The 20,526-nt window shown below is 34.0% G+C and overlaps 1 protein-coding gene across 1 annotated transcript in view; it reads right to left on the reverse strand.

Moving 5' to 3' along the window:
• LOC145694604 (carboxypeptidase D-like) overlaps window positions 1–20,526 on the reverse strand; it is a gene marked incomplete in the record, with an annotated part of 104,107 nt that overhangs the window by 4,036 nt on the left and 79,545 nt on the right. The window contains 3 exon segments of the mRNA XM_081770991.1: window positions 6,379–6,549; window positions 15,271–15,447; window positions 19,399–19,517. Of these exon segments, the coding sequence (XP_081627117.1) occupies window positions 6,379–6,549; window positions 15,271–15,447; window positions 19,399–19,517 (467 nt within the window).

Genomic DNA, 20,526 nt, shown 5'->3' on the forward strand with positions numbered 1-20,526 from the left:
ACGAGGAGGGACAGGTTGCTGCGGCCAAGATCTTTCAATTGTTGAATGCGAAAGCGTTGCCACAATCAATTATTTCATTAACTTCGCTGTGTTTCGTCTTGTTAGCCATTCTAAGTAGCCTACGATCTTCACTCGTCAAGACCAAACGACTGAATGATAAATTGGAAACAGAGCTGAGGTCATTCACTTCTTTTTGCTAAGCAAAGGATGGGTTTCGTCCGCCAGAGGGTGGTAGGGGTAGGGCCGAAGTTTAGTTCGCATAGTTTCCGAGGGCACAGGTGGGATAGACAGGCTCTACAGATGTCCAAAGAATGACCTAAAATGTCTTAAGAGCTCATAGGTATAAGAGTATATAGACAGAGCATCTCTTGAATATAAACAGGATCTACTGTATAGCAGCATCTCAGTAATTAGAGACGGTTGCAAAAGGACTTCTGCTTAACTAAGAAGTGTCTTAAATCTATATATGGCCACTAAGTAAAATATAAGTTATTCTTACACGTTTTTTTTTTTTTTTTTTTTTTTTTTCAATTTTAAAATTCAATATTTAGTATTGTTTCTTTCTCAGTCAAAACTTGTTCATACATTATTTGTAATATTATGCTTATATTGCTCAAAAACATCCATAAAACAACAGTATTGAACTTACAAATCGTCACTCAAAAACATGCATAAAGTAACAGTAGTAAACTTACAAATCGTAAAACTAATGACAGTTGTTTTCTTTTATATGCTTAAGTATTAAAACAAAAGTTAATGTAGCTCTCGGAAACATTCTCATGCAGTTGTGATTAAAATTATATATGGTATTATCACGATAACGTCCAATATATAGCAATAACATTCTTTAACATAGATGCAAATGAAGTAGTTATAAGTACGAACCGAAGCCATTTTCCATACCGCGTTCTGCTGGTGTATGAATTCTACTAGAAACATGGAAAACAGACCGATTTTCTTTCTAAATATACCCAAGTAGCACATATAGTTGGGCTAACAGTAAATATTGATAGGCAAGTTTAGCGGGAACCAATAATTTGTTTTTTGCCAGTTCTTCCATATTGGGCAAACCGTAAGAAATTGAAACTATTGTGCTTTGTTCGACATTGAGATAATGTGCGAAATATTGGTAAACTTCATTTGATAACCATAACAAGCAGTCAAGTGCTAGTTTTCTAATATGTTGGCCAACATCTTGAATCCGGGCCTACTGGAGTACTTTCTTGGAGTTGAAGAAAGCTCTGTATTCATAACCACGTATTGATTGAAGTACTCCAATATGGCTGTACTTGACTTTTGCTAATATACTTTGCTTTCAAAAGCAAGAGGTATACGTTCAAGCATAATATATCATATTTTTTTTTTTTTTTTTTTTTTTTTTTTTTTTTTACCTATCTGTATCTATTATTTTGACCAGTTACATACTTTATATTGAAATGAAAGCTTCATACCTTTTTAAAATAAAAAATACAGTACATTATTTTAAGTTAAAATAGCCAGTTTTCTTTCTTCGCAAGTATTCTCGCAATTCAGTAATCGTTTAGTATTGAGATACCCACCCAAGTGATTTTGTTCAAGGCAGCACACAGAAGGAAGTCGCCTAAAACTTTAATCGAACCACATATTACGCATAATTGTGCGGTAAAACTCAAGTAAAAAATTCAAGAAGAAATCTGTGGTAGATAATTCTCGTAGCCCGTCACCAAAGATATCACAGATGACGAGATACCTTGTCATATCTTATCAGCGTTCTCTAAAGCCCTAAAAAGTATATTCAATAAGACAAATCTCCCCAAAAGAACGATCCATCGTATTCTGAAAAGTAATAAATAGCATTTGTTACCGACAATTGTGTGAGGATAATACCAAATGAAGAGTTGAATTTTGTGAGTGGAACTGGTTACAACAAAATTCCCATTGGATACAAGTTTCCTAGTCACAAAACCACAACCGCCTCATGATTTGGTAGCATAGGAAATAAGGTCGACAATTGGTTTCTTGTTATTTAAGAAGAATGTAACTAGTCACAATATTTTACAATGCTCCAGGAGGAAGCACGTCAATCAATCTTGAACCCAGAAAGGAATTTCCGAACCTTTGCACTATCAAATCAGAGTGGATTGGTCTATACAGCGCTTCCTGGCCATTGGATTGAATTGATCGACGAGGACCAATTGAATGGCTTTCCAGAAATCCATACTTGGCTTTCTTAAGTGAGGAGCTACTCGAAGGCCATAGTTTACTTTGAGAAAATTCAAAGTGTGGCTCATCTTGGGAAGCTGTGCTCAACACTCCGAACATTATCCGTCGAGTAGTAGAGACTAGAAGCATAATAGTCAGCAGTGGCCGTGTTGAACACTGCCTGTGAACTGGACATTTATCCTTTGGTTTCAGACTTCAGACTTGTGGGGCACTATATAAATGACAAAACATTTATATTCATAAAAGAGATTACTCTTCTTCATATCACAGATGGTAATCAACTGTCATTTAAAAAAAAAGAAGAAGAAGAAGAAGTTAAACAAGAAATATTGAGATCAGCTTTCAGTTTTGTAATGGAAAAAGAAAACGAATATCGTGTGAAAGAGATTAATTAGATACAACGAATTCTACATTACTATTTATGTTCACAATCCTATACTCCTAAATATGTCGATTTTTTTTTAATTTTCTTTTATTTAGAATTTGAGTAATCTATGCTATCACTTTCAAAAAATTGTCCATGTTCCTTCTTCCTATTCTTGCAACATTTTTTTTTTTTTTCAATTTTTTAAAATTTCATTGTTAACATTGTCAACAACTGAATAAAAAATTCTTTTTACTCATGTATCTTTTTTTCTTATTTTGAACTGATCAACGTAGAATGCACTCTATCTAGTGGCCCAGCATAGCATAGTCACTAACGTTACCTTCGGTGAAAGCGGTCTCAGGTTCGTTTTCTGGTGGGTACTCAGTCGGAAAAGTATTACAGTTCTCTCAGGTTAGCCATCCTGAATGAGGTTTTTCCTAGGTTTTCCTCATTTACACCAGGTAAATGCCAGGATGGTGCCTAACACACAGGTTCTAGGCCGCTTTCTTCCTCCCCCCTTCCTGGATAGTATGCTTGTTGAGAGACATCATTTCTCATACGTGACAGACTAGAAGACTGACATACTAAAATTAATACAAAATTTACCATTTTTCTTTTGCTTGTTTTTCATAAGTGAAATAGATAATGAAATTCAACTTACCACAATCATAGATAATGTTATTCTACAACAGAAAATATGAACCTGAGGAATTTTCAGTGTTGCCATCCATAGAAATTACAGTGTTGCCAGAATAACATTTCCCTCGAAATCTAAGTTAAGGCAGTGACTACAGAAACGAACTCAACTGCATTTGATTACGTATCATGTTGTCTTGGAATCCTATGAACTACTTTTTAAATAATAGTTGTATTTACTTTGTAATAAACAAAATAGTTTTAACATACAGTTATTAAAATTAAATAATAATGTTATTTTAAAAGTTGTTCACAGGATACCAAAACAATATGATACATAATTAAATGCAGTTGAGTTCGTTCTTCTAGTCGCTGCCTTAACTTGGATATTTGGGGAAATGTTATTTTGGCAACGCTGTTATTTCTATAGATGGTAACACTGAAAATTCTTCACGTTCATCTTTTCTGTTGTAGAATAACATTATCTATGATTGTGGTAAGTTGCATTTCGTTATCTCCTTCCACTTATGAAAAACAAGCAAAAGAAAAATTGTAATTTTTTAGTTATTTTTAGTATGTCATGCTCTTAAGGCCATTGATGTTGATAATGTCCAGAAATTTTTAAAAATAAATAAATATAAAATAAATGCAATCTTCTAGTACCGGCGTTGAACGAATTGTATGAAGTAAATTGGAGTATGGGGATACATTTTAAGTTCTAATTTAGAACTCATTGCGTGGGGACCAGATGATTCTGAAACCAGGACATTTAGTTGAGTACTATATCTGGAATACTATTAGAGCGTCGTTCAACTAAACATCTAAGATGTACACTCATGTCCAAAATGATTGTCGCATATCTATAACGGTCTTGTAAGAATATAATTTGATAATGATTTTGCAGGGTACTTTTAATACTGATACTATGTGTAAAATCGGGAAATGTATATTTGTGGTAAATTTCATAGGAAAAGAATTATAAATACGAAAATTAGAATGAGTAAAACAAAATGTTGCTAAATGAACAAGAAAGTTTTATTTTCGTTTTATTGTTCTTATTTACTGCTCTTTTGACATGAAATTTACCACATACACGTCTTTGCCGATTATACACATACTAACATTATAAGAAATACCGGACGAATTCGTTATCAAATCATATTCCTATAACAACATATTTATAGACATACGACAATAATTTTGGACATGAGTGTACATAAGATGATCTTTAAATATATTCTTCCAAACGAATACTATCCACTTACTTTATATAATTCGTTATACCCGTACTGAAGGATTGTAAAACATGAAAATTTACTGAACACGTTGTGAACTACGGTTCAGACAATTAGGTTCGTGACGTCTATAGTATTCGCGCCGAGACGTGAAGCTTGACCTAGATATACCCATTTCACCACCCAATAGAACGCGAGGGTGTGTTCTGGTCGTCAATCTCCACCCATCAAATGTTGTCAGTTCGTCTCTCGCGCTACACGGAAAACATCTCCCAAGAGTACAGTGTTGTCGGATTTGCGCCAAGTTCCGTTTTATTTATTTTTTATGTTATATTTTCGTTGTTACTATTCCTGTTTTTTTTTTAGCGTTTACAATATAATTGTTAAAGTGGTTATTATTGTGCAGTGTTATTATTTGTAATTTTTAAATGCATTTTAAATACTCATTTACTATGTCTTCAAAGTTCCGCAACATTGTCGGTAAATTTCAGCTGTTTGATGTTTTCCCACGTGTGCGCTCGGGAAGTGGCTCCACGAATTGTACCGAACTTTTCTGATGCATCGGAACTCAAGCAAAATATTTCTATGATTGGTTTAGAGCACAAGCTTCACGACTTGGCGCGAGTACTATAGTAACATAAATCCCTTGAGACTACAGCCTACAATGATCGGACAGATGGCAAACTTAAGAAGATGATGCATGGCCAGTAAGTGCATCAACTCCAAACATTGATAGTTTTGATTGCTAGACCAGAGTTCGATATCTCTTGATTAAAGTAACTCCCAAGTACCTTAAGATGCTGGTTCAACATCAAGAATTCCAACCGACAATCGAATCCAGATCCACGTGGAAAATTATGTAAGATGTAGCTAGTTAATCATTTATCTATTTTATTAAGGATATTAACTAGGTTCTATTTGTCTAACCAATTTCTACGCAAAAGTAATAGAAAATAAAATAAAATAAATAAAAATATAAAAACATATCTATTGACGAATTTATAAGAATGATTTATAGATACATCCATTTATCTATTATTAACACAGTTATGTATTAATTTTAGTAACTTTACTTAAAAATGTAGAAATATTTGTAACAAAAGAAAAGATGTTGGTATTTCGTAGCATATACAAAATTATTTCAGGTACTCAAAGATACACATAATCTTTCAAACACTGATTTGCTTAAAAATATATAAAATCTTCGCTAGCACAATATGATAATCTTCAAATAAAGACTTTGGGAGAAAACAAGAAATGCCACAAAATTTTGAAACCAAAGACATGCCTGACACCTGGTGGCAGATACTTTTCTGATAACTTTGGTGCAAAGATGGAAAACAAATAATATTCCAGTGGATTAAACGTATGAAGGAGTGTAGCTTTGTTGTGCAAAGCTGCAATTTTCTCTACAATTTCTTATTATTTCTTGTTTTCTTCCATGACCTTCAAATAAGAAACTGAATAAAAAATTAACAAACACTTTTCGGAACCAAAAACTATAATTAGTTATCTACACCTAACATATAAAACTATGTTGGCACTTAATCCATGCAATAATTCTCCAACATATGTTGGCATGCAATGTTACAAAAATTCAGTCTTTTTTTCAATTTTAAGATTTTTTTTTTCCTTTTGCAACAAAAGAAAATCTACAGAGATTGTTCTACAAGCACTGACAAAACATTTAGTTCATGCGAAACTAAAACATCACAAGCACACCATCACTGTCATACACAGCCACAGGATTACAACATTGAGACAGACTGAACAGCCATTATTGGTTCCCCGAAATTCAGCTTCACGAAATACATAGTTAATATCCGGAGTCAAAGAAACTGACGTGGCGGAAGAATATGAAGAAGATTCATACTCCCATGCTATGTCAGTGGTGTAAGCGTTATTATGGGAAAGTGCAGGTGAAGTTTGTGCTCGTACCGTTGACGTGGATGTAGGCACCACCACCACAGCAGAGCTCAATGGCTCACCATCACCGCTATCAGCCTTATCACTTACCATGTCAGGTAACATGGTAACATTCACAACAGTTGCTTCACCTTCATCAACTGTAAAAGCCACCACCCTGGACTCATATCCTTGGCAGTTGATCTGAAAAATGATCATCAAATAAATAGGTTAAAAATTAAAAGAATATTGTTACTACATAGAGACAAAAATAAACTAAAACAAATAATATTTATATATATTAATGAAAGGAGGAAATAACCGAAATAATTTTGAAAATAATTTAAACATATTTTTACACACAAAATCCTGTGTAGATATGAATTGCAATAACATATAAAGAGTAAAAAAGTGAATGACTGGATCGAAACTCGAACTCAGGATCTCCGCCATACTGTGCCGATGCGTTAACCACTACGCCACTCGGTCCGCTTTCCAGAACAGCCACTACTCTTTCACTCCTGAAGTCGGTGCTCTTTACTCAGACCACATGGGATGTACTACAGCGTAGCTGCTTTGCTTGTACAATCCAGTGTCCGTATATTGAGAACATCTGTTGACGGTTGTAATTTCATATACAGTGAAACCTGTCTATGTTGGCCACCATCAAAAAGTGGCCAACTTAGACAGGTGGCCAACTTTCAGAAAATAAGTGTGATTTGTGTATTTTTAGAATAGGATTTCTAGTATTACTTGATTGTAAAATTTTAATAAGCAGTGGCACGACAGCTACTGATAAATAATGTGTATAGAGTAATCATAAAAATATACAGTACTAGAAAATATTACTATAGTATGTTTAATATATGTGCATACCTTTCTCTTCCTGAAAACTAGTCTATTACATTGGATTATTCGGATTGGAAACGCAATAACACAAACAACCACGAAATAGAAGCGTATGTACGCAGTTTATTGAAATTGATATTATAGCACACTGAGTTATTCAGATTGAAAACAAGAAAAGCTAAATTATAAATTGAGAAATTAATATGCAATTTATATGACTTCCTTTCAGTTGTTACAGAATGGTGGCTCATTCTAGACGTATTTGTTTTATTCTTTTTGACAGATATGCACATTCTAATATTGTAGTTAACTACCTCTTGTTAATGAGCTAGAAGTGTTTCCCTCGGAGCAAAAGATGTTTTGAGAAGATCTTGAGGGAATTCATATTTCAAAATCTCCGCTATCTTTTGACAAGCCGACAGGTGCCAATAATTGACAATTGAGATGGTTAGTTTTAACCTTGAGAATTTTCCGGAATATAGCTAATGGTTTTACCAAAACAGACAGGGTAAACAAATACGTACAACCATTTCCTGAATTCCTGTACGTGCTTTTTCTTATTCACACCTTCCTTCAGCACCCCTTTATCAGAGTAGCCTTCTCGCCATTGACTTCCAAGAGCAAATCGCGGGAATCCTTGCTTCTTTTCTCCAGTCACAAATACAGAACATCTGCCTCTCATATGGGAATTCGAAAGAGTTAAGAAAAATAACAAAATGATATTTTGCGTGGCCAAAATACGCAGGTAAATTTATCATTATCATCATATAGGATAAACATTGCTTCAGTGTGGCGAACTTCTAAGATAAACAGGTGGCCAACTTAGAGAGTAATAAGTAACGAATGTCTTATGGGAAAATACAGGTTCAAGACGAACTAGGCCAAGATAAGCACGTGGCCAACTTAGGGAGGTGGCCAAGTTGACAGGTTTCACTGTATATTAATGAAAGGGGCAAACAACTTATTTAAACGTATTTTTACACACCAGATCCTCTGTAGATGCGAATTCAGTAACACACAAACAGTGAAAAAATAAATGACTGGACTAAGACTGATCGTATCCCGGGTTCATCGTATTTGTGATACATTTTTAAAGAACGATTAAATTCTAGTAGCAATTTAAAAACTTCACTGAGAATAGTTCTATCGTTTTTAAATTTTTTTGTTTAAACAAATGGATTTCATTCTTTTTTTTTTCTAAAATATTTTGAATATATATTCTGTTACACTTAATATATTTCAAACTAAATCATTACTTTCTCATATATTATTTCTATAACACACCATGTAATATAAATGTGAAAAAATTTCCCTATCCATTTTAAGTATATGCCTTTATCTTCTAAACCATTGATGAAATATTTTAACCATATTGTATTGTAATGAATTATAACATTTTAAATTGTGTATTGTATTCTGGACAATTTGTAAGCCACATTTTGTACACTTTCTCATTTTATCTTTCCAGACTATTCTATGTAGGTATAAGTATCAGAAGTCTTATAGAACGTATATGTTCTTCTGTCTTTCACCAAGTATTAGCAAAAATGGTAAGAGATATCGAGAAGCAGTTTTTTTTTTTAAATCGATTCAGGGCCCAAAAAATAGGTTCCATTTCATTCGTTAAGATTCTATTCAAGCCGGAAGTGGTTGGAATTACCACTTCTAGTTTCAATGTTGATCTCCATCAGGGGCGGATCCAGGGGGGGGGGAGGCGATCGGGGCAATCGCCCCCCCCCAGAAGAGGAAACTTTCTTGTTTTATATATATAAATAATATCCATCCCAGAGTTTGGAGCCCTTAAAAGTAGCATTATGACAATCCACCGCCCCCCCAGAAGTCGGTCCTGGATCCGCCCCTGATCTCCATAGAGCAAAACCGGTAAGAGATAGCAAGAAGTGGTTTCAAAAATATGGCGTGTTTAGTGGACAAGGAAATCTAGCTCACTTTGGGTCATTTTGGACATATTTTTTCTTGAAGATCTCTATTTAAAGCACCTTTCAAAGCTTAAAAGAATTATGACCAGGTATTGTAAATAATTCTTAATAAAAAGAACAATTTATCGTACAAAAGAACTTTTCCTTTGTATCGTACAAGCTTTGTGTTTATATCTCTCATAAGTTTGGTACTTGGACTTGTTCTCTAGTGCTCTAAAGGTCCAATATATTTCATTTATATTGTTAACGCTATATTCATACCAGAAATGGTAGAAATTATCAATTTCCGGCTTCAACGTTGAACGTATATAACAAATACATAGCAACAAACATTTTTTTTTTCGAATTAATTCAGTATCTGAGCAAAAGATCATATTTTCACCCACATTTCTCTACTACAAATGGAAATGGTAAAAATTTACTACTAATTTCGATTGCAATATTGATCGTCATAGATCACAGATCATAATAGATAGTGACAAGAGGTTTTTTGGAGATGATTGAGTGTGTTAAGAAAATATACTCTCTCTCTACAAAATCGGAAAAGGTAGGAATTTACTACTACTTTCGGTTTCGCTTTGAATTTCTTTAAAGAGCAAAATCGGTATGAGAAATAGAGAAGCAGTTTCCTGCAATCGATTACGCGTCCAAAGAATATGTTTCATTCCCGACTTTATTCCTCTACCGCAACCTAAAATTGTAGAAACCTAACACCACCCCCAGTTTAAAAATTAATCTTCGTATAGCAAAAACGGTAAGAAATAGAAACAAATGGCTTCAACGTCTTGCGAGTAATTTCCGTCTCTGACCTTATTCCTATATTGCAACTGGAAGCTCTATATATATATAAACGTGTTTCAGTACAGGAATACATTCCATCTCTGACCTTATTCCTGTATTACAACTGGGAGTTATAGGTCTACTGTGACCAGTTTCAGTACAGGAATAAATTCCATCTCTGACCTTATTCCTGTATTACAACTGGAAGTTATAGGTCTTCTATGACCAGTTTCAGTACATGAATAAATTCCATCTCTGATCTTATTCCTGTATTATAACTGGAGTCTATAGGTCAACTAAATGACCTCTTTCAGTACATGAATAAATTCCATCTCTCACCTTATTCCTATATTACAACTGGAATCTATAGGTCTACTATGACCAGTTTCAGTACAGGAATAAATTCCATCTCTCACCTTATTCCTATATTACAACTGGAAGCTATATGTCTACTATGACAAGTTTCAGTACAGGAATAAATTCCATCTCTCACCTTATTCCTATATTACAACTGGAAGCTATATGTCTACTATGACCAGTTTCAGTACAAGAATAAATTCCATCTCTCACCTTATTCCTATATTACAACTGGAAGCTATATGTCTACTATGACCAGTTTCAGTACATGAATAAATTCCATCTCTCACCTTATTCCTATATTACAACTGGAAGCTATATGTCTACTATGACCAGTTTCAGTACAAGAATAAATTCCATCTCTCACCTTATTCCTATATTACAACTGGAATCTATAGGTCTACTATGACCTGTTTCAGTACAGGAATAAATTCCATCTCTCACCTTATTCCTATATTACAACTGGAAGCTATATGTCTACTATGACAAGTTTCAGTACAGGAATAAATTCCATCTCTCACCTTATTCCTATATTACAACTGGAATCTATAGGTCTACTATGACCTGTTTCAGTACAGGAATAAATTCCATCTCTCACCTTATTCCTATATTACAACTGGAAGCTATATGTCTACTATGACCAGTTTCAGTACAGGAATAAATTCCATCTCTCACCTTATTCCTATATTACAACTGGAAGCTATATGTCTACTATGACCAGTTTCAGTACAGGAATAAATTCCATCTCTCACCTTATTCCTATATTACAACTGGAAGCTATATGTCTACTATGACAAGTTTCAGTACAGGAATAAATTCCATCTCTCACCTTATTCCTATATTACAACTGGAAGCTATATGTCTACTATGACAAGTTTCAGTACAAGAATAAATTCCATCTCTCACCTTATTCCTATATTACAACTGGAATCTATAGGTCTACTATGACCTGTTTCAGTACAGGAATAAATTCCATCTCTCACCTTATTCCTATATTACAACTGGAAGCTATATGTCTACTATGACCAGTTTCAGTACAGGAATAAATTCCATCTCTCACCTTATTCCTATATTACAACTGGAAGCTATATGTCTACTATGACCAGTTTCAGTACAGGAATAAATTCCATCTCTCACCTTATTCCTATATTACAACTGGAAGCTATATGTCTACTATGACAAGTTTCAGTACAGGAATAAATTCCATCTCTCACCTTATTCCTATATTACAACTGGAAGCTATATGTCTACTATGACAAGTTTCAGTACAGGAATAAATTCCATCTCTCACCTTATTCCTATATTACAACTGGAAGCTATATGTCTACTATGACCAGTTTCAGTACAAGAATAAATTCCATCTCTCACCTTATTCCTATATTACAACTGGAAGCTATATGTCTACTATGACCAGTTTCAGTACAGGAATAAATTCCATCTCTCACCTTATTCCTATATTACAACTGGAAGCTATATGTCTACTATGACCAGTTTCAGTACAGGAATAAATTCCATCTCTCACCTTATTCCTATATTACAACTGGAAGCTATATGTCTACTATGACAAGTTTCAGTACAGGAATAAATTCCATCTCTCACCTTATTCCTATATTACAACTGGAAGCTATATGTCTACTATGACCAGTTTCAGTACAGGAATAAATTCCATCTCTCACCTTATTCCTATATTACAACTGGAAGCTATATGTCTACTATGACCAGTTTCAGTACAGGAATAAATTCCATCTCTCACCTTATTCCTATATTACAACTGGAAGCTATATGTCTACTATGACAAGTTTCAGTACAGGAATAAATTCCATCTCTCACCTTATTCCTATATTACAACTGGAAGCTATATGTCTACTATGACCTGTTTCAGTACAGGAATAAATTCCATCTCTCACCTTATTCCTATATTACAACTGGAATCTATAGGTCTACTATGACCTGTTTCAGTACAGGAATAAATTCCATCTCTCACCTTATTCCTATATTACAACTGGAAGCTATATGTCTACTATGACAAGTTTCAGTACAGGAATAAATTCCATCTCTCACCTTATTCCTATATTACAACTGGAAGCTATATGTCTACTATGACCTGTTTCAGTACAGGAATAAATTCCATCTCTCACCTTATTCCTATATTACAACTGGAAGCTATATGTCTACTATGACCAGTTTCAGTACAAGAATAAATTCCATCTCTCACCTTATTCCTATATTACAACTGGAAGCTATATGTCTACTATGACCAGTTTCAGTACAGGAATAAATTCCATCTCTCACCTTATTCCTATATTACAACTGGAAGCTATATGTCTACTATGACCAGTTTCAGTACAGGAATAAATTCCATCTCTCACCTTATTCCTATATTACAACTGGAAGCTATATGTCTACTATGACCAGTTTCAGTACAGGAATAAATTCCATCTCTCACCTTATTCCTATATTACAACTGGAAGCTATATGTCTACTATGACCAGTTTCAGTACAGGAATAAATTCCATCTCTCACCTTATTCCTATATTACAACTGGAAGCTATATGTCTACTATGACCAGTTTCAGTACAGGAATAAATTCCATCTCTCACCTTATTCCTATATTACAACTGGAAGCTATATGTCTACTATGACCAGTTTCAGTACAAGAATAAATTCCATCTCTCACCTTATTCCTATATTACAACTGGAAGCTATATGTCTACTATGACCTGTTTCAATACAGGAATAAGTTTCATCTTTGATCTAGGTCATAGAATATCAACCTAAGGTGCTAAGCTCAAACTTGGTTACAATATTCATGTACTAATCCCTATATACGTCTGTTATTTAGTAATTGCTGAAATTTTCAATGGGAAAACCCGTCTTCTTCATTCGTGAAACGTAACAGTAAACTCATCACATTATATCGCATCCATATCGTTGTGGTATAGAAGTATAACAAAAGCTTTCTTCTTGTAATAAAATAATCGATATTTTTGTTATAAGTGCGAAAGAGTGTTAAAGAATAAAGATAGCAGGGATTTGTGATCCGCACTTGATGAAATCACCTTATATAGTGTCGAAAGAAAAGGAAAGGAATTAGTAAAGAAAAATACTCGAAGCTACCTAGGTCAAGGATGTTATAAATAGAGGGTCTTCTCATATGTATCTTCATCCTATTAAATCGGTGAATCCAAAAACCAGCCGAGCATCGGCACGTCTGATTGGCTATTCTCGTTTCTATTATCGTCTGATTGGCTACTTTCGTTTGCGCCATGATTGTTGGCTCAAAACATTGCGATCCTATTGGGCGGAGTGGGCAGAGTAGGGGTGAAGAAACTGTGACGTATGGCTTCAAGATTTTGTTGTAAGGGCAGATCCTCTATTTTATAAGATCCTTGACCTAGGTATTGCAAAGACATTTGAAATGTAAAACAAGCTAGAATATAAATATGATGGCAGCAGTATGGAGAAATTGTGGTATACGAATTCCAATTAATTCTTTGTATAAAATAACTAGTAAAAATGTGACAACAAATTGTAACGTGTGAAAAATAAAAGCATTGAATATTAGTTTCTGGATCCTTATGGCAAGACAAAAGCTGTAGTAGATAATCTATTGAATGCATCATGTTCTTCACAAGTGGAAGAGTAGCACTGTTTATGGTCTCAAGGTGATAAGCGTACAGATGCACCATTCAGGAAAGCTTCGATTAACGGTTTTGTTATAATACGTCAAAATCACAACGATGGATGCCATGTAATGTGAAAACTTTTCTGTAAATGTTTGAAGAAAATGCTGCAGAGGAAGATACGAGTTCTCATTGAAAACTTCTATAATTACTACATAGCTGACATACCAAGTTTAGTCCAAGTGAATTATAGCATATGTTATTGTTCAAGAATGTTTCGAGGATATTGTAGGTATCTTTCAATCTTTCATATACACATATTTATACAATATTTAAATATATTTCGTTATTTTAAGAAAATAGTTACAAAGTATTGAGCACTAAGTTATTCTAGAAATATTGGTATGTAAAGTACGTAAAGATTTAGGAAATTACGGTATTTCCTCCTTGTCCAAAATGTTTTAGATAGAGTTCCGTTTTTTAAAAATATATTTATAATTCTATATTACTTATATTTTTAAGTATTTTAGTAGTATTTTACATATATATTTCATCATTTTTTTTAAGCTGTTCTTTCCAACAAGATTGAAATAATTTCAAAATATTAGTTAAATGTTAATATTAATCTACATGTGATATTAATAAGTACGAGATCCGTATCATGAACATAAATATTCAGTACCGAGATTAAAATAATTCGTTAATAAATACGGTATTTTTAAAATTCATAATTTTTGCAAATGGACTGTTCCATGTGAGATTGAATCACCTTTTGAGAAAACCGTCCTTGAATTTTCTATTCGTGTATCTAATATAGTGTTCAAGATGTTCATTTTATACTTGTATTGTTAAAATTACCTATACAATTTCATTGACAAGTTTGGAATTATGTGTACGTATCGCTAAAATATAGGACTTATAATATGACGAGTCAAAGTTATCCTCCAAAAACCTTTCGAAAAGGTGTATAACAGTAATTCCCAGTTTTTGTAACGCTATAAAGTGACTTTTTTTAATTTTTTTAAAAATTATTTTAATGTAAATGGTACACAAGAAACATGTCTTTAGTAAGACAAGAAATGAATTTTCTATTTATTTATTTATTTATGTCTGATACTAATTTTGTTTAAATGATTAGTTTAATATGACTAAATAACATTTGCTCTCCCAGATCATAGCAAATCTAATTGTTCTTCTAATGACAAACAGATACAAATAAGGATTAAACTATTACGTTAATATATTTAAATACTAAGTTTCGAATATTTAGATTGAAAGTTGACATTTCCATTGATATGCTCAAGTAATATAATTAGTTGTTTAATTATTGCATATTTTATTTTAAAGGCGTGTTATTGTAGAAATATATATATACATACTTCTAGTTCGTAAGTTCCAGGCAGGAGAATTCTCCAGAATTCCCCCATATTTGACGAGTTGAACTGGATATCCCTTCCAACAACTTTTAATTTGGCATTAGCGATAGGTTCACCAGAGACGCTGCTAATAAATCCTTTGACTCCACGATGTGCTTCGGCTGAATATTTAAACATAGCCTACAAAAATAATTTCTCATTAACAGACTATTATTAAATTCATGAACTAAAACAATCAACGTACTTAAAATATTGATAAGCTTGTTAAAATAATAAATAAATAAATAAATAAATAGCTTTGCATCTTATACACTTAAGAGATGAAATTGATCTTCTTGTTTTCGTGCTTATAGTCATGATCCAAATAAAGCAAAAAGTGGTCAACACTTACCTAACTTTCCAACATTATAGAAAATATCCAAAGTATTTACCCACATGAATAAATAAATAAATAAATAAAAAAGTTCAAAGTAATTCTGTAGATTTCAAAGAGAGAAATCCTTTGAAAATAATTTTAATTCCGTGGTTATAACAACATGATATTCATTTACAAATTATTAAGGAAAAAAAATAACAAATTTTGCAAACGCGTAGGGAGCAACATGAAAATACTCACTAACACTTTTGTCTTGGAATCTCACCATGTATTCTTTGAAATACACCTCGAAGGAAACGATCAGCTGATTAGCGTCAAAGGTCCTGAAGAACTTGATCATGTGTCTTTTTTTGCTATGGCACTGAAATTTAATCCTCTAAATATATGATTGTTTAATTAATAAAGTCTTAATTGTCTGTTAATTTAAAAATTTAGTATGAGCTTGTTTTTATTTTTGAAAATATCATATTTCACGAATACACTGTAATTCAATTCTATACAACCAAGAGCGACTTTTGAGACGTCGCTACTCGATGAAGATAATACAAAAATAAACGTACCGAGAAGAATATTTCACTGTAGACAGATAAAACATAGATACTTTACAGTATTTTTACAGGACGCATATTAGCAGATCAGCTAGCATAAATGCTTCTCTTTGTACTTAAGTTGGATCACCACCCGAAAGTCAGTACATATTTTAGCTCATTCCCTTAACTGCTGCGCAATGAAACGTTACATATTATAAATATTGTACTATAAGATAGAGTTATGTTTCAGCTACAACACAGGACAGATTCATTTGGTTGTGTCTTCTGATATCAAAAAAGGCAACAATTAAAAGAAAATATTTGATTCGTTTTACAATGAGCACACAAGATGGTACTTGCTGTTAGGTCCTACTAGAAGTGCTCATTTTTATGGAATGTTTATTTGTATATCTAAAGTATGTTAAAGTAGCAATCTTATTACGAAATAGATATATTGTTTGACCGTTTCTCGTGTTATGTTTCACATTTTATTTAAATATTAATTTACATTTAAGGAAATAGATTTTGAGAAGAAACTTGCGCAGAACGCTATAATGAGGTGTTGCCAAATTTGTACGTTTACTGTGATAGTTACAATAAGAAAATTCCTGAATTCTAGCGTTGCAGTTCGAGAAGCGAAACTTAGCTGCGTATTCCAGTAAGGGTCGAAAATTAATTTCTCCAGTAAGTATCCAAGCAGAATTCCATGATAACTTTCTTTATTATCTGGCATAAGTAAAACACTCGACACTATCTGGCAACGCCACACTACAAGCAGCGTTTAGCATAACACCGAGAACACCTAGCGATCCACCTTAAATCATGGCAAGCTTGCTTTAAGTATAGAAAGCTGATTTAAAATCTAATCACCATTAACACTTTATCTACTGCTGGATAAAGGTCTTTCCAACTATTCTTTACACAACTATTTAACTTATTTAATCCATTTTCACGCTATTGTTCAGTGCTTCTTAATTTCGGTTCTCACTTTCTCATGTTTCTCAGATCACTTCTTAACTCTTGCATCCAGTCAACGATTGCTTTAGTCTATAGATTATCCTTTCTTCCTTGTAATATGTAGGGTTCACTGACACTTCAGTGTCTTTATTTCTACTATAGTATCTGCCACTTCGATCGCCTTTCTGATCTATATAATCCTCTTTCCTTCTTTCTTCCTTTGCTTAAAATAAGATTAATTCCTATTTTTCATCTTCCCATCGTTTGTTTTGCAGAGAGCAGACAGTGACTGAGTTGAGTTGATTTTGAGTTTAACATCCTGTTCAGCAGCGAGGCTATACGAGACATGAACCTACTGATAAACGTGGAATCCAAACCACATGAGCTCCCGTCGGGAATCGAACCCGGGTCTCCCATGCCAAAGGTGCATACAGTAACCGCTTAGCTACGAAGAAGCTCCAGAGTGGATATCTATTGTTTTTTTTTTTTTTTTATTAGTATTCACTCCTTCTATGGAAATATTACAACGGATAAAATACATTCAATTATTATTTTCTCAATCAGATAGAATGTCTTTTTACTTTTTAGTATGAAGCGTCTCCTTCCGAAAGTTCTTCAACCTAGTTTAATACGTAGTTAGATTAGCAACCTATGTTAATATCTCTTGTAATGCACTGCTCCATATCACTTAAGCAACTCGATGGAACTAACACTAAATGAAAAGACAATATAATTTCACAAAATATAATACATAAAGGAAGATTCAGATTCCCAATCCAATATAAATGAACAATAACAACGCAGATGTGATGTACAGGGTGGTCGAAAAATTCAGTATCACGATATCTCTACATCAAAAGCTAGAATGTGAGAGGACACAGGCTGTGAATCTCGAACAGACACACAGACATGATATCTGGCCTACATATTGCGGATCAGATTATTTGATCAGGTCTTGAGGAATATGGAGCCATTCCTCTAAGAGGGCTGTCCGCAGTTGAGAAATTATTCGTGGCAGTGGATTGCGCTGCGCTATTCGACGCTCAAGAGTATTCCAAACGTGCTTGATTCAATTAAATCGGGTATGCAGGTCATTCAATATGGGTAATGTCTTCTGTTTCCAAATAATCTGATACAAAGATACATACCGTGTGGTCGTTCATAGAAAGGAAATCTGGACTAAATGATCCACCGAAATTACGAACATGTGTATAAAGATTTTCATTTCGGTAATGTTGTGTCACAATACAGAGGTCCGTTTTCCCATCCACAATAACCCCACCTCACACCATATGGAACCACCACCAAAGGATACCCTTTCAGCAATCAAATGAGAGTAATGTCGTGTTCTGGCTATCTTCACACAAATGTCCCACCGGAATCAAACGACAGGCTATATCGAGACTCATCAGAAAACATTATTTGTCCCCACTTGTTTTCTCCCAATTCAACATATTTCTGACATCACGTTTGTAGCGCACGTTTGTGCTTCCGTTTCAATGACAGACACAGCACAGGCTTCCTGACATACAGTCCTTGTTCATTAACCACCTATGAGCAATTAATACATTTTCCTCACATAAATAATACATTTTCCTCAGCACGAAACAAATCACGAGTCGGTTGGGAGCATAACGCTTAACGTTTACGCCTGTTAGTGATTGTAGGAATCCGGTGTTATCAGCCGCTGATGTTGTCTTGGAACGACCTTTCCATGATATCTATTGACAGTAGGACAATTTTGGAAGCGATGTCACAACCTTCACTCAACAATTTTATTCACGTGCCACTTCCACCTGGGAACGACTTATTTCCAATTGTCCAATTATTCAATCTTGTCCAACATTATTCAAATGATGCTTATGGTTCATTTCAAGGTGTCTACAGTTGATATCCCAAGCACGAACCACCACTTCACCTCTGGCAGACTGGATCAATACTAGATTCTGGTTTGCGCTGGAAGACAGAAACTGTTCACCTTGGTTGCTAAGGTACTACTACCGGGATATAGAGGGTACGTGAACTACCTGTGCTTCTTTCTGCTTTGTATAAATCTCATACAAGTGTTAGATGGGTACCATATCTTCCTTATACCATGTTCTCTCGAGTTACTTAAGTTATGTGGAATAGTGAAGTTTAAATTTGGTGTGGTGATTATAAATATTCCAAAAGCTATTTTACATATTACTATTTTTATTTATTTATTATATTTTAAAATTCTAGTTAGTGTAAAAACAACCTTTTCAAGAAGCGTGTGAATACACTTACATCTTTGTTTTCTTCCCATAATCTTGGAAGCTCTTGTGCTTTCGGATATTTACAACAAGATACTTCTAATGTGATTTCCATACATCCATGTTCAATATAATTATAATCTTGCATTCCACCTAAAATTTAAACAAGAAAAAGACTCAAATTAAATGAGTTGTAACAAAGAAAAATAAAAGGAATACACTGACACGATTTTCATGTTCCATAATAACTTGGTCATAAAATCCTATTGCTTACATGTACAGAAAATGGTAACTAAAATACAGAGTCCGGTTAAAAAAAAAAAAAAAAAAAAAAAAAAAAAAAAAAAAAAAAAAACGTATTTTAAAAGGCAGTTACAAACAAAGAAAGATACAGAAAAAAATACTTTTATTTGTGAACAACAAATACTATGCCATTTTACATTACTTAGTTTTAAAGATTATGTCCGGTAAATGGCGTCCTCCATTGTTGACACATTGACGAAGCCTTTCCCAGAAGTTGTCACACGTGACACATTTCCCGACGTTGTTACGGTCCGAGGTCCGCCTGGCGATTTTTTTCTTAATGCAGAACCTGTTGCTCTAAAATTTGATACCCAAACTTGAATCATGTCGGAATCAGAAGTCCGAACCGATTGCGAAATTCCCGCTGAGTGGCAATAATAGAATCACCATTAGGAATATACTCCTGCACAACAAACGCACGATGCTCACCCCGCCACGCCATTGCGGTTACTGAAAATGGACGTATACCGTTATCGATCGATATCACCTCCGCAGCCGTATTCCCATCACAAGTAACACAGCGTCCTCTCTAAATACGGGAGGTCTTTTGGCCGGATTCTGTATTTATTATTTAAATATATACGGGAAATAGCATCTTATCTGATTAATACGATGTGGCGCCACTAGCCTGTAGAAAAGTTCTGATCCGATGTGGAATAGAGGCATGTAAGTAATGAATGGTTTCCAGAGAAATATGATAACATTTCTCCTACAGTGCAGAGCTAGTATCTTATCTGATTAATACGATGTGGGGCCACTGTTAGCCTGTAGAACAGCTCTGATCTGATATGGGGCCACTGTTAGCCTATAAAACAGCTCTGATCCCATGTGAGGCCACTGTTAGCCTGTAGAACAGCTC

Source organism: Thermobia domestica, chromosome 9 (assembly GCF_964235325.1).
Source record: "Thermobia domestica chromosome 9, izTheDome1.hap1.1, whole genome shotgun sequence".
NCBI lineage: Eukaryota > Metazoa > Arthropoda > Insecta > Zygentoma > Lepismatidae > Thermobia > Thermobia domestica.